This window comes from Gastrolobium bilobum, unplaced genomic scaffold (genome assembly GCF_033153095.1).
Source record: "Gastrolobium bilobum isolate Gb01-03AN ecotype WA unplaced genomic scaffold, APGP_CSIRO_Gbil_v1 utg2863, whole genome shotgun sequence".
NCBI lineage: Eukaryota > Viridiplantae > Streptophyta > Magnoliopsida > Fabales > Fabaceae > Gastrolobium > Gastrolobium bilobum.
The window spans coordinates 124,916-139,806 of record NW_026895849.1 but is presented as its reverse complement, the minus strand read 5'-3'; the positions used below and the strand labels follow the sequence as shown (position 1 = coordinate 139,806).

The 14,891-nt window shown below is 33.9% G+C and overlaps 1 protein-coding gene across 1 annotated transcript; it reads right to left on the bottom strand.

The window, feature by feature from the left end:
- Positions 1-1,033: 1,033 nt before the first annotated feature.
- LOC133296399 (uncharacterized) lies at positions 1,034-7,972 on the bottom strand. The gene is made up of 7 exons (XM_061495370.1): positions 7,198-7,972; positions 5,508-5,747; positions 4,885-4,974; positions 4,573-4,722; positions 4,307-4,431; positions 2,573-2,702; positions 1,034-1,428 (listed from the first exon to the last, which is right to left on the bottom strand). The coding sequence occupies exons 1-7, from the start codon at positions 7,765-7,767 to the stop codon at positions 1,303-1,305; spliced, it is 1,431 nt and encodes a 476-aa protein (XP_061351354.1). The 5' UTR covers positions 7,768-7,972; the 3' UTR covers positions 1,034-1,302.
- Between the last annotated feature and the right edge of the window lie 6,919 nt (positions 7,973-14,891).

The window sequence follows — 14,891 nt, the reverse complement described above, 5'->3', positions numbered from 1 at the left end:
ACATTTAACGCCTTAGGTGAAAGAAGCGAACATAATAGATATGATACTTACAATCTTTCTTTTTAGCATACATTTGGTTTAAGAAGCAATAGAAGCATCCTATCACTTTCAAGATGAAGTATAAACCTCTCAAATAGAGCATGGGAAGGTATCCTTAGAAGAAATTTGAGAACATAAGTGCGTGCGAAGCTTATGTCGGAAGAAATGGCTAAGGGTCCAGACTCCAGAGTACAGTGATTGCAAAACAAGAGCACTTAGGCCGAATAATAAATCATAGTGGAAAAAATAGAATGATGAAGTATTTTATCTTTGTATAATTGCAGAAAACTATAGTATAAATTAGTTAAAAAATATGCGTTGAGCCAGACGAAAGGCAAAATTTTGGGGGCATATAACAAATTAACAATATAAATTAGACCTTATAAAACATCCTAAAATAATGGTCGTTTTTCATTGGGCGATTTTGATTAACCTTGGTCCAGAATGAAGATAGGATCAATCCACAACTCTTTTCGGGTTTTTTTCTTTCTTTCTTTTTGAGCGGTTCATTGCACAACTCGTTTGTTTAAAAAATTATTCAACTCATTTAGTTCAATCATATAAAACACAGTCCAAGTCACTTTCAATCAAGGAAATAATCATGGAGCCCCTTTCATCAGTATTCTTTCAAACGACCAATCCATAAGTCACGTAATTTATATTTATTGTCATGATATGTTAACTGTCAGGACCTCAACCAACAGTGCCTACGATCCCAATGACACGTTGAAGTTAAATCCACAGGTTACTTGTAGCTTTTATATTATCTCTGGTAACTATTAACTGGTTATCTTTTTAAGTCAGATTTAGATGCTGAGCACTGCGAGAGACTGGTGAAGATAAGTGAGCTTGACACCAAAGTCCATGGCTAATTCTCCCCTTCATGGCTAAAATTGCTAGAGAAGTTGATTATACAATGGTAAGATCGTTCATTGTAACCTTTAGAATATGAACATTAATGCTAATATAAGGGAAAATAACAATTAAAACTACTTCACAACTCAATTTTAATCCCAATTCATAAGTTAGGCCTGCAAAATAATTGGAAGTTCAAGTACACAGGCTCCAAAATGATTTGGGCCAAGCCATTGAAATTGAGAAGCTAATATACTACCAAGACAAGATTTTCTATTCACATAAAGACTGTACGCTTTGTTGTAAGGAGCTCTTTTTTTTCTTCTTTTTTTTCCAGCTAGTAAACCAAACCTATGTACACTTCCCATACAAAATATAGAACAAATGGTGCCAAACACTTGAAAGCTATCAAAACTCAATGCCACTATTTATCTGAATGGAGAAGGAAGGGCGCCCAACATTGGAGAGGGGGGTATCAACTCTGAGAACAAGACCCGAGTTCCCAACGTTTCCATTCCACTTTGATCTGCCAATCTGAACACACAAGACAAAAAAAGTGAGACAAGAAACCACTTAGATTATCATGCATAAGCACTCTCCTTTCAACTATTATCTTTGGAAATGACTGGTGCTAATAAAAGTTCATAATGGTAATAAAACATGAAATAACGAATACTGATAAATATTCCTGTGACACATATTCTGAGACTCCCATTTGGTGTATGAAACTAAAAAAAATAATAACTTAAAAAGGTCAAGTATTGCTAAATTTTTTACATATTGTACTCACGTTGATTGCCTTTGTACTTTTTTTTTTTTTGGTTATTAAGCGACCAGTATGTTTTGACTTCCTACCTTTCTTAGGCTTACAAATATAGAAATTAGCAGGTACACGTTACTAGAGAGTGACAATTCCACCTAAGGACAATGAATATCTAAGCTTACGTCATTTGCCTTCAGGGTTATTTGTATTTAAAGTTATGCTATCTTTTTTTTTTTTTTTGGTACATAGGTCATGCTATCTTTAGCTTGTCCAAAACACCACCAACATAAACTCGATAATATTTGTTATCTTAATTTCAATACATGTACCAAAATGATCCTAACAGTGACAAAATTTACACTTGGAGAAAAATAAATTTCACATTGATTATTACTTAAAACTCAACCATATATACGTTTATGTATGTACATGTACATAATAGTGTTTGCGCTCATCTGTGTACCTGAATTGACAAATTTCTACATTTTAGGTTTATTTGATAAATTTTTCCCTTTTTTTTTTGTAAAGACCCCAAGGTGTCCTTACACCCTTTGAGTGCGGAACTAATCCGCACTTATAGACATTGGCTTGGCCCTAATCACAAGGTAATTCCAGTGGATTTCCCATGGAGCTCAGTTTGCCAACGAAGCCACACCTTGTGGTTCTCTAACCGATAACAGTATCCCCCCCCCCCCCCTCCCTCTTTTTTTTCTCTCTTTTCTCCCCCATCAACCCGTTTTATCAATTGATAACAGTAATTTTGTGCTTAATGAACAATAATATTAAGACAGTAGTAATTTATAACATTCTGGTTCCTTATTCTATCAGGAACATATATTTACAACCTTAGGTATTTTCCAAAATAAGTCTTTCCATAATTCAAGAACATGCTATGCTCATTCGAAAAAAACTTACAGATACTGAAGCAAACGCAGAAGGATAAGTCATGAAAGCACATCCACAAATTAGACTAAGTTTCTCTTTAACTGAATGAATGAGTTCAGCTCGCAACCCTGGATTGCTTCCACCAAGAGTAGGACACACACTGTCCATACATAGAACATCAAAAAAGATCAAGGTGAGTGAATGAAATTGAAAATACAAATTAACAACAAAATTAACAATAAGTACACCAAAAGATTAGTTAAACTTACATAAGATGCACAGGAATATTTAGACAGTTGGTGCATGTTTGGATTTGCATAGTTTATAAGGACAAAATAAGCTAACCCAACACACACTTGGTGATTATATTATAATATTAGAAACAAATAGTTTTGCAAGCACAGGCAAAACAGATATAACAAAAACATATTCGTATTCAGTAAACTAGAAGTTACATTACACATCCAAATTTCACAGTTGGAAAGTACATCTCAAATTAAAGAATAGAGAATAGCAGGTCACGTCGTCCAATGCTTCCTGAACCAGGCTTAAAATCAAGAAAAGGCAACTTCAAAAGCTTCTTCTTTTTTTCTTCTTTTTTTGGCTCATGAATGAAAACATCACACTACTTATTTTTGGGGGGAAGCGAGCCATGCTTTCAGAAGTGTACTGTACTTGACAGGAACACGATGCTTGAATTTTTCAGCAAAGAATTTTTTCCACATGTAGAGGAGACAATACAGGCTGTGGCTTCTCTACAGAACTTTCATCATCTGATTTGCAATGTGACTAAAGCACAATTTTTTTAGCACAATTTGAGCTTATCTATTCTTTTCTTAGGTTCTTTGGTCTGCTTTAAGTGGGTTCCATGTCCTTTAGTTTTGGATGCATAAGTTCTTAGATTAAAGTACTTTATTTTTGTTGAGATATATAGTCCCACATTGGTTGTATGTGCAACTAATGTGGAGTTTATAAGGTCTTGGGCACTCCCACCCTTTGAGCTAGCTTTTGGGGTGGTGTATCCCAAGGTTCTTTACATGGTATCAGAGCCTCGCCGCCCCCCACTTTCTCTTGTGGCGTTTCTTAGCACAGGTAGGCTGGGCCTGTTGCATTGTCCACTCTTCAAGTCCAATGGGCTCTCGTGTGAGGGGGCGTGTTGAGATATATAGTCCCACATTGGTTGTATGTGCAACTAATGTGGAGTTTATAAGGTCTTAGGCACTCCCACCCTTTGAGCTAGCTTTTAGGGTGGTGTATCCCAAGGTTCTTTACAATTTTAAAAAAAATCCTATCTTTAAGGCCCGCTTATTTGAGCTTTATTTTAACCAAAAAGGTATTTTTTCAATTAAGAAATTTGTTTAAAATTTTATGAAAAAGATAAATTTTTCCAAAAATTACAAAAACCTCAGAAAAAGCTACTTTAGTGAATTTCTTAAAAGCTAAAAATAGTATCTTCTAAGAAAAAGCTATATCATAGAAGTGTTTTTTCAGAAAGCTAATCCTAACACAGATGTATTTTTTAGCGTGGAAAAGTTAATTCATAATGTCCAAGCAGGTAGGCCAGCAAGCAATCATCACATCCGGACAAAATCAGCCATGTGAAACAACATATGCATAACAACTATTTTCTCCCCTATGGTGTTATAAAACCACCTGTGACCCCTATAATAATCACACCACCACCACCACCCCTACTCCCCCCCACCCCCATCCTTCCCTTTTCGAAAAAAAAAAAGGCATAAGAAAAGAATTGTAACATGTTACCTGAATTGAATGGTTGGCCTCACAATGAGACCAGATCTCTTCCAGGCCAAGGCTTGAGCAAGACCCAAAGAAAATGATTTCTCAGGCCATTGTACCATTGGTGTGATTCTTGTTCCCCACTTGTTCTGAGAAAACGGAAGAGTAGCACATATTAGTTCCAATGCAAGAGGAAATCAGTTCAATATCACTAAAATTCTGCACCTGCCTAACTTTTTGTAAAATTCAAACATTATTTCGATAACACCTTCAACAACTTGGATTCTAACCTTGCATGAAAAGCTGAATCTCATTTCCCCTGGATATTGACCCTGAGCTTGAAGAAGACCTCCACAAACAGGAAGGAAAGCACTGGTAGTTAGACCCTCGCCAGATACGTAGGTTAGTTGCCCATTAGGAAATTGAAGATCCACAAATGACTGGGTGCACAAAGAGAAAAAAGAAAGATGATGATAGGAAATTCATTCCAGGATGGCTAAACTAGTAGACAAATCATAATTCTTACAGGCTTATGCCAAGAGATTCCTTGTATACAATAGTAGGAACTAGTGTTTTCAGAGTTATCATAACTATCAACTTACACAAGCTAAGGGATTCAAGCAAAGCATTGACATCAACAGCCACCTTCTGTGTTTTGACCACACTGCTGGACAAAGAGAATGCATTCCATTCTGACAATAAAAAATAATCAAGTAAGATATATTTAAAAAAAAAAAAAAGTTGGGTTGGGGTGGGGGCCGCAACATGGTCATCATCCACATGCAATACTACATAGAAAATGGAGACTAAATAAGCAATTCTAAAAATAATTACATAATTTTATCGAGTACAAGAAAGAGTAATTTTGACAGGAAAACAAAGTCAGACAAAGTACTATTACTATAAATGGCTGCTACCTTAACAAAACATAGAATTTACTAAAATATTCAAGATGAATACCCCCTACTCATAGGTATCATTTCAAATTAGCACACTTCGCAATAGATTTTCAATATCAAAATGCATATAATACAGGATACAGTAATAAGACTTTTTTTATTAGGACAGCTTGAAAAAGATTTTGCCAACAAGAAGCCAGTACAATGCCCACACAGGCTATTTTAGGATAAAACACAATGTCCACACAGAGGCCTGCCTATTCCCCTTCCCATATATTACCAATTTTATAGCAAAGTCCAATATAGGCAGGTGAACCTATCTTTACCTTTCTATCATAGCCATACCATAGCAAGTGTTGCTTTGACAGATGAACAGGCAAAAGGAGAGTTGAATCACGGATAAAGAGGAGAGGTCCAAGTTGAACCAGGAAAAGAGATGAATTTTCACTCCCAGATGTAGAACCACCATGTGATGCCTCTACTCTCCACAAATCTCCCCTTGCAACTACAGAACCTTCCACCTCTTGAGTTCTACTATCATAAGTTGACGTAAAATTTATTATTCCCTGCACGTGATAAAATATAAACATGAAATGAAATAGAAAGATAAAGGAAGGATACAAGAGAGTGAGAAAAGAGAATTTGGGCATACAAAATACAGATTACAGAGCTTGCACATTTTCTAATATACATTTAAAAATAAATTTTGAATATAAGAAATTCAACTGCCAACCCCAACTAGTTTGGAAGGTGATGTTGATGTTTGAATATACGAAATCATTCCTAAAATCCTAATTAAGGATGGAAATTTAAATAATAGTTGGCTACATTAAATTTTGGGACCCTAAACTACCATAAGGATACCAAATAATAATTTTAGTTGGATAAGATGTATAATTAATAATTAAAATAATATATAATAAAAATAAAAAGGAAAAAAAAATAGGGAAATAAAGGATGTGGACCTGTCAGTAGTTTAAATTTATTTACAAGGACACGTTTACCATTATGGTAGATATCGTTCAAGAGTTCTTAAATCACTCCGGAACTAAGTTAACAACACAATAGTTAATTTAGTCCAAGGGGGTTTAAACATTATTATGACCAACTGGTCCCACCCTGAATTTTTCCCAAAGTAATATCAAACTTTCACTTCACATATTTCACGTGTTACTATATATCTTGAGATTTTACTTTCACCCGAGGGAGAGTGGTAAGAAGCCCATATCTAAACCCAAGAGAGTTGAACATTATTCGAATATACAATTCTGAACTACCAGTTGGATAGACAGTGTCACAGACCCAATACTAACATTTCAATCTGAAATCTCTGCTCCACAAAGTAGATCAAGCTGAGTTCTTACTGAACAACAAGATCAATACTACTGATGTACTTGGTCGCTAACATGATCAACGTCATAAACAAATAATTTGATCTTAGCCAGTAAGTGCAAGTACTCATTATTGAAACTTATGAGTTTTATACTGCATATTAAGGGGGAAATTTGTGGGCAGATGAGAGACAATAAATTTCCAGGTACAGATTTTACAACTGATAAAGTAGGAAATCATTTGTTCAAATATTTCTTTCCCTTAGTAGGATTTGTCCAACTATACTAAGACCCCAAGATGCCACTGCTCCTCACACATCATGAATCCCCCAAAGAAAACAACTGCAAATCAATGCACACAAAAGAACTCACACTGCAAAATTACACAGCTTAACAATCCTTCATTGCTTCTTCCCACACAAACATAAAGGCATCACAAACCAAGACCAAGGACAGACCCTTCCCATCATAATATTTAACACCAAAATCCTACCAATAAAGACAGAAACAGAATCATCATTGCAACGGTTCAAAAAACTTGACCAGGTCCTTGGCCAACCACAACAATATCAGAATAGCCATTTTTTTGGGCTACTCATCAAATCAACAAAAAATCACAAATAACAATAATCTAGAAATACTTCATATGCAAAAAAAAAAAAAAAAAAAAAAAAAAAAAATTTACCTGTCGCCTACCCAGGTGACCAGCAGAAACAAGGTTAAACCCACCAACCTCTTCATCCACGGTTCCACCACCACTAACACTGTTACTTTCAGCAAACCCACGATTCTTCAACCTTTCACTAAGTGACCCCAAACCCAAATCCTCTTGCACAACAACCCCGATACCACTTCTCTTTCTACCTTTATCCCCACCTTCCATCCGAAGCGTCTCCTCCTCAAGCTTAAACGGCACCGACACCGGCAACGACCGGAAAAACTGTTGAACCAAACCGTTCAAGCTGGCACCGAAATCCGCCCCGGCCTGCCCGATCCTGTTCCCGATGTCGAAAATCGCCGAAACCCCATTGATTCCGTAGTCCTCAGTGGCCAACCCAAAATCCCTCTTCCCGAAACTCTGAGAAGGGAACTCGAGATCGAAAAGCTTCGAATTTTGAGGGTTTGGCCACGCAAATTGGGGAGGGCTCATGTGGGTCTGAATCAAACCGGTGAAACCCTGGGCAAGCCGGTCAGCTAAGTCCTGACCGTGTCGTTGCACCTCTTCCCACGCCTCTAACGACCTTTCCACAGACATCTTAAACCCTTCCTCACAAACTCCCCATGTGGGGTTTCAGTTATAACTGCAAATCAGTTAGGGAAAAAACGAATCGAAACAACAAAGGTTCAACTGATTCTTCTTTAGCAGAAAATGGAAGCTTCCGGAAGAAAACTGTTTTGAGTAGTTGCAGAAGCAGTTGAATCCAGAAGAAGTTGTTGAAGAGAAGAAGCGAAGGTGTTTAGAGGGGCTTGGTGGAAGAAAAAGAGAGAGAGAGAATGTGGAACAGTTCATAAATTGAAGGAGTGTGTGAATGAGTGCGCACTATGCGCATTGCGCACCGCCGTTTGGTTTTTTGACACGTGGCGTTTGATTTTGTTTTGTGGATGAGGATGGTGAAGATTTTCCTTTGAGGGAATGCATCTGTCACCTGACGAGTATGGGAAACGAATATGACTGCCAATGAGAATAATGCTTGAACTTTTCGACGCGTTATGTTATACATGCCTTGCATTCAATCTGCTGGGTTTTGAAAATTGCAAAATATTCCTAACCGGCGTTGAATTACAATTTTTTTCCCTAGGAATTACAATTTTTGGGACTACGCAGACAAACTGAAATTCTAAGAAGTACGGTAGGTCAAAATATTTTTAGAAATATTGGTTCAATTTTTTTGATGTTATGTTTGATTATTTGTTAATAATTTTTGAAAATATGGACTGATTTTATAAAATTAACCTTTAATAAAATAGCGTAAAGCAGAGATCGTGACGGTCGATTTAACGTTGGAACTAGATGATCGTAGTATTGGGGTCACTGGAGGAAGTAACGTGAAGCAAAGAGGAATCCAGTAAAGGCGTAGTGAAAGGGAAGAAGGAAACCAACCATTTTGTATCACAGCTAAGACTTTAACAAGATACGATAATTTAGTAATGAAAACATTAAAGCGGGATTATTAATGTCCTATAAATTACGCATACAAAGAGCCTATTTGGATCCTCTTATTTTTAAGCTAGAAGCTACTTATAAGTTAAAGCTAAAAACAGAGCTTAAAAAAAGAAGCTAAAAACTGTTTGAAAATTACATAAAAATTTTAGCTTAAAAATTATTTAAAAGCACACATTTCAAGAAAATTATCTCTTTCTCTATCTTTATCACTCTTCATTTTTAAAAAAAAACACAATTCAAGGAAAACAGATAAGAGCTTAAAAAAAAGCTCCTCCTATGAGCTTTTAATTTTCAGCTTTTTTCTTCATTATGAAAAAAAGAGCTTTTCGTTATAAGAGCTTTTCTCAAAACCTGTTTGGCCTAGCTTATGCTTATAAGTAACTTCTAGCTTAAAAAAGAGAGAGAATCCAAACAGGCACAAAAATTCACCAGATGAGAATCCAATAATATCACCCCCCACAGATAGTATTATTTTATGGGATTTTTATTCATAATTTTTATCCTCATGAATCTCATTTTTTTAGGAAAATTTTAAAAATCCTTCTACTAAATATGGGTAACTAGGATTCTCGATATGAGTTTACTGAGAATATAAAATTTGGGAAATGTATATGTCAAGTAACATGATGGCTAACAAATTTCCCACTGATTCATCGAGAAGCGTGCAGACATTTCTTTTGTTTTTTGTTTTTCTTTTATGGTAGGACCCACTAAAATCTGTTTGTGTAGAAAAAAAATTTAATATCCTATTACTTCACATTAATATTCCCCATAAAATTTACTCGTATACCAAATGACTCCTCAACGAGTAATGATAGTTGCCATTATTTTATCCTTCCAAGCTCATGTAATTCATTGGACAATACTCTGATTTCAGTGTAATATTGGCATTTTGATTTTTCAATGTTGCTTTTAAAAAAAAATCAAAATTGAATAGAATTATTAAAAAAATACAATAAAAGTGTATTAAAATAATACTATAAATATAACACCTTGTCAGCTGCCGGTATATTATCATTGTATATGCTATTAAGTGCAACTACAATCACAATAGTTCAATTAAAAATACGGTTAAACTTTTTTTTTTTCAACATTAGACATTTCCAATTAAAATCATTACCGTATTTGAAATAATCACAATGATTTAATAATTAAATGTAATGTTTACATATTATATCATACTTATTCATTGTTGTTAAGTAGTTCTCATGAACAAATGAAACCAATTTCATAATTTACTATTTTCAACACTGAACCAGTCTTGATTTTTCCCAAACTGGAACTGATTCTCTTGATCATAAATTTCCATCTTTTAGTATGTTATTCTATACTTTACTATCTTTCCAACAAGGTATTACAAGCCTTATTTGGAGTTATATAACTCAAGATATTTTTACTGTAAGTTAATTATCTAAAACTGTCTATAGTGAACACAGGGCAGTACGTAAATCTAAAAATATAGGCATATTCCGCAGCTTAGAATTCTCTCAACTCTCTTTTGTTTTAAATTAGACATCTTGGGCTTTAATTTGACATATCTTAAGCCTCGTTTCTTTGAGGAACGAAAGAGATGTGAATTTTATAAACTACAACCAGTATGTTGTCAACACAGGGCAGATTTGGCAACGTTCACTCTAGCCAAAACTGGGCGCGTTCTGACATCCATAAAAATCTCATCTTTTGGGACAAGAAATTAGACACCTTAATCTTTAATTTGATACATCACACATTTCATTTAGTTAAGAAACGAGTGAGATATGCCCTTTCAAAATCTATACTCATATGTATACAAAAGTTTGACTGCACTTTCTTGCTTATATATTTTAATATTTTCTTACCTAATTGACAATTTGATAACTTGAACATACATTTATGTTGCCAATTTAAGGTCTAATCCATTAATTCATCCATGAACCAACTTCAGCTACACTAGTCATGCATTTAACATCTTTTTGTAAAATGTCTTTAGCAGATTTGCAATCAACATGAATTAAAAAATTTTGATTTAATAAATCAGATTGAAATTTTGAAATGCACAGAACAATTGCTAAAATTTCTTTATTATCAGTAGAATAATCTTGCTCCGTTGAATTCCAATGCTTTAGATTGGAATTTCTTTAAAATTCCAAAGAGGAGAAAGACATTTTACAAAAATATGTTTGTTGACATAGAATGTAGAACATGAGCAAGGACTATTACTTTTCTATATGAGACATTTTCTTAGAAGATGAGAAATTTTTTTCTCACAATATGCTAAAGGTTCATCAATCATTGGAATTTCTTTGAGACATTGGTTATGGTGGCATTCTCAAACAGAAAATCGCAAACAAAGAGCATATTATTGCATAAACTTTAAAGCATTGGAGTTCTTCTCAGCAAAATTATTACACTGTTAAAAAAGAAGTTTTGGCAATTATTCTTTGCATTTCAAAATTATTTAATAAATTAAAAAATTTTAATTCGTGTTGATTGCAAATTTGCAAAGGATATTTTACAAAAATGTGTTAAAAAATTTAGCTTCTAAACAAATTTTTGCTAGATAGCAAACAATTTTAAGTGTTTTTTATTTTGATATTGAATATCTCAAAGGCACCTCAAACTCTCTCCCTGATTATCTCACTCATGAATTTCTGTAGGGCCAAAATCGACAAAGTCAACATCTTCTAAAGGAAAAGGTAAACAAATCCTAGCAGGATTAGCCAAACATTTTGGGTCATCTACCCAACTTCAATCTGGGTCATCTACCTAACCCCAAACTGGGTCATCTATCCAAAAAGTTGAGGACATTCCCTCTTCTAAACAAACCAAGGCTGATTACATCATGCCAATCCAAACACTCCAAGCCTTTAAAAATGATGATTTGACTCATTTACCTCAAAAATCATGAGCCGATATTACCTCTGAAGAAGAACAGGAACAAACTTCTCTCTCTATTTTGATTGCAAACCTTAAAAATAAAAAAATTTCTAATCTTCCTACCAAGACCTTGGAAATACAACCTAAACCAATCTCTATCCAGAAACCAAAACCTCAAACGCTATATATTTCGAAAAATAAATTCCAAAAGGTAATCCAAATGGAACTAGCGTACTGGGATAACAAACCAACAAAAGTAACTGCGAAGATTTTCTCGAAAGACTTCAAAGGACGCCAATTTCATTTTAAACCCCTTGCTTCAAACAAATCATAAATTTTTTATGAGTTTATTCTACTAGATTCAAACTCTATATCTATCAAAAACTATAAAAATCTCAAAGACCCTAAGTTTAGCACTCACTCAACCATCCAGATTCTTAAGGTAATTACCCCATCATAATATGGAAACTCAATCATAGTTACCAAATTTTCTCAACCCTATGACCGATTGGATATAACTATAAGGACTATGAATTGAACTGGGATAATGTTCTCTTCATGCAAAATAAAGAAAATAAATACTCTTGGCTAATTTATTTCTAACAAAATGTTCAGTATAAATTCCCGCAATGATTTATAAAATAGTGGGATTATTTTGGACCAATCTTGGAGATCTTTCCTCCGATGGTATTTGAAGCATTAACAATCTTTTCACAAAATTTTGATAAGGTAGCAGATCTATTCCCAATATAACTGCATTTTTTCACAAAATTTTCATTAGCATGGATATTTTCATGGTAGTACAATTATGGTGAAAAAATTGGCACCAAACTTCTATTACTTAGAAGACAAACCTTTGTCAAGTAGTGGAATGAATTTGACGCTTCCCGAGCTTTGCCCAAAAAATGTAAAGTTTTGGTTAATTTTTTTTTAAGCTAATCAAACCAATGATACAGAAATATGCACCTTTTTGAATCAAAAGGCTCAAATTACAGAAGCATTGGCGGCATCAAAAAACAAAAAGAAAGCTTTGCGAAAATTTTGTAAAGTATTCTCAAACTACTTCAAGAAGAAGAAGCCAAGAATTTTAACTAGAAAATTGTTTCTCCTTCTCCATCTATTACTTTATCTGCCGAAGACTTCTATCAAAACGAAGATGATTGTTTCAGAGTCGATCTAGCAGAAGTTTGTTGAAGACGATCACTGTAGCATTGTTGATGACAAAATGACATGAGTATGATGTCAGTAGGAATGATATAAGCAATGACATAATCAAAGAGTGTCAGTAGTTGATGTAGTAAAAGACTATAGCAGATCACTGTAGCAGCACATATGGCAGTCACTGCACACTTTGACCTCTACTGTTGAAATAGTTCCGGTCTTGTAACATGTACTGTAGAAACAGTAAAATTTTAGTCTATTTTAGAGAACTTCTTCATAATGCTGAAGGCATCAATTTATTTTTCCCATTTTAGAGAGATAGTTTTAGAGAGAGTGTGCGAGATATTTTGCTCTTCTTCTCTTATGTCTTTCTTTCAATATTTCTTCTTCAATCTGTAACATAATCTTTGTAATTATTATGGTTTAAATAAAACTTGTTTTCATATATGCATATGTAAAAACAACCTTTCTTTTCTCATTCTTTCACGCATGTGGACTACTGTCGCACTCATCTTAAGCTTATTTTATTCTTTTATTTTCTGCAATTTATTACTTGTTCATTCATTAATTTTTGTGTAGGCAGTCATTTTGCTTTCCTGCTTCTCTTACATGCTCTCGTTTCCTGTTTCTTTTCTTTACCGCCTCTTTCCACACCCTATATATATATATATATATATATATATATATATATATATATATATATATATATATATATATATATATATATATATATAGGGAGAGATCTTCTGACTCCGGTATAAGATTAAAAAAATCTTGCTCCCCCTATCTTAGTCGTTGATTTTCATCCATCTATCAGTAGTTATTTATTTGAAACTAATAATTCAATAAACTAACAATTAGATGAACGAAAATCAACAGCTGAGAAGGAGAGTAAAACTTCTTAGCCATACACTGGAATGAACCCCCCCCCCCCCCCCACACTTCGGTATAAGACTAAAAAAATCTTGCTCCCTATCTTAGTCGTTGATTTTCTTCCATCTATCAGTTGTTATTTATTTGAAATTAATAATTCAATAAACTAACAATTAGATGAACGAAAATCAACAACTGAGATGGAGAGTAAAACTTCTTAGCCATACACTGGAATGATCCCCCCCCACACACACACACTCCGGTATAAGACTAAAAAAATCTTGCTCCCTATCTTAGTTGTTAATTTTCATCCATCTATCAGTTGTTATTTATTTGAAATTAATAATTCAATAAACTAACAATTAGATGAACGAAAATCAACAGCTAAGATAAAGAGTAAAACTTCTTAGCCATACACTGGAATGAAAAGATTCCCCCCGCCACACACACATACACATATGAGTTAGTTCTACTTGCCGATTATCATTAACTAAGCTTATCATCTTTTATTGAGTTAGTTGTACTTGCCGATTATCATTAACTAAGCTTATCATCTTTTATTACCTTTTTTGTAATTGTTAGATGGTGTAAAGGAAGTTCTTGAAGAGAGAAAGGAAATTTGTATCAAATGATATGATTTTATCAGACAGTTTTAAGAGAGGTAATAATAGGTGATAAAACTTAGTTGGTGGTAAAATTATCATGTTGTAGAAAATAAAACTATAACCTACACATACATTCAAGCATATAGAGTTCATTTGAGAAGAAAAGAGAGAAAGAAAAAAACTAAACCCCACACAATCTAATATGTGCGTAGCAAATATTCTTTTATATTCAAAACCTACCAAAATTTTATGAACATAAGTTATTTTTTGAAATATCTATTTTCAAAATATTTAATCATACTTTTACATAATTGATATTTTACAAATTATTATTATTATTATTTTTATATGAAATTTACCCTGGACGGTTTCACACACTAGTTCTGATAAATGAGAATGATGGTTAGCATTCGTTGTGATCTAGTCACGGGAATTAAGTACGGAGACAATCTTTTTCTCCCATTTAACAAAAAATATGAATGCAACCTTTTCGTTTAAATCCTAAAATATATTAGTCACGTGCCAGCGTGTTGTAACCAAAAGAGCTGAAGGATATTTTTGTGAGGGATAAGATTTTATTATGACATACAAGCTTATATTTTTGGGAGAAATTTAAAACTTTAATTCCGGGATCCATCCCAAGAACTAATCGTGAAACGATGAACCGATTGAAATATTTCAAAAAATAATAATTTATTTACACCTTTTGTCTACACTAAT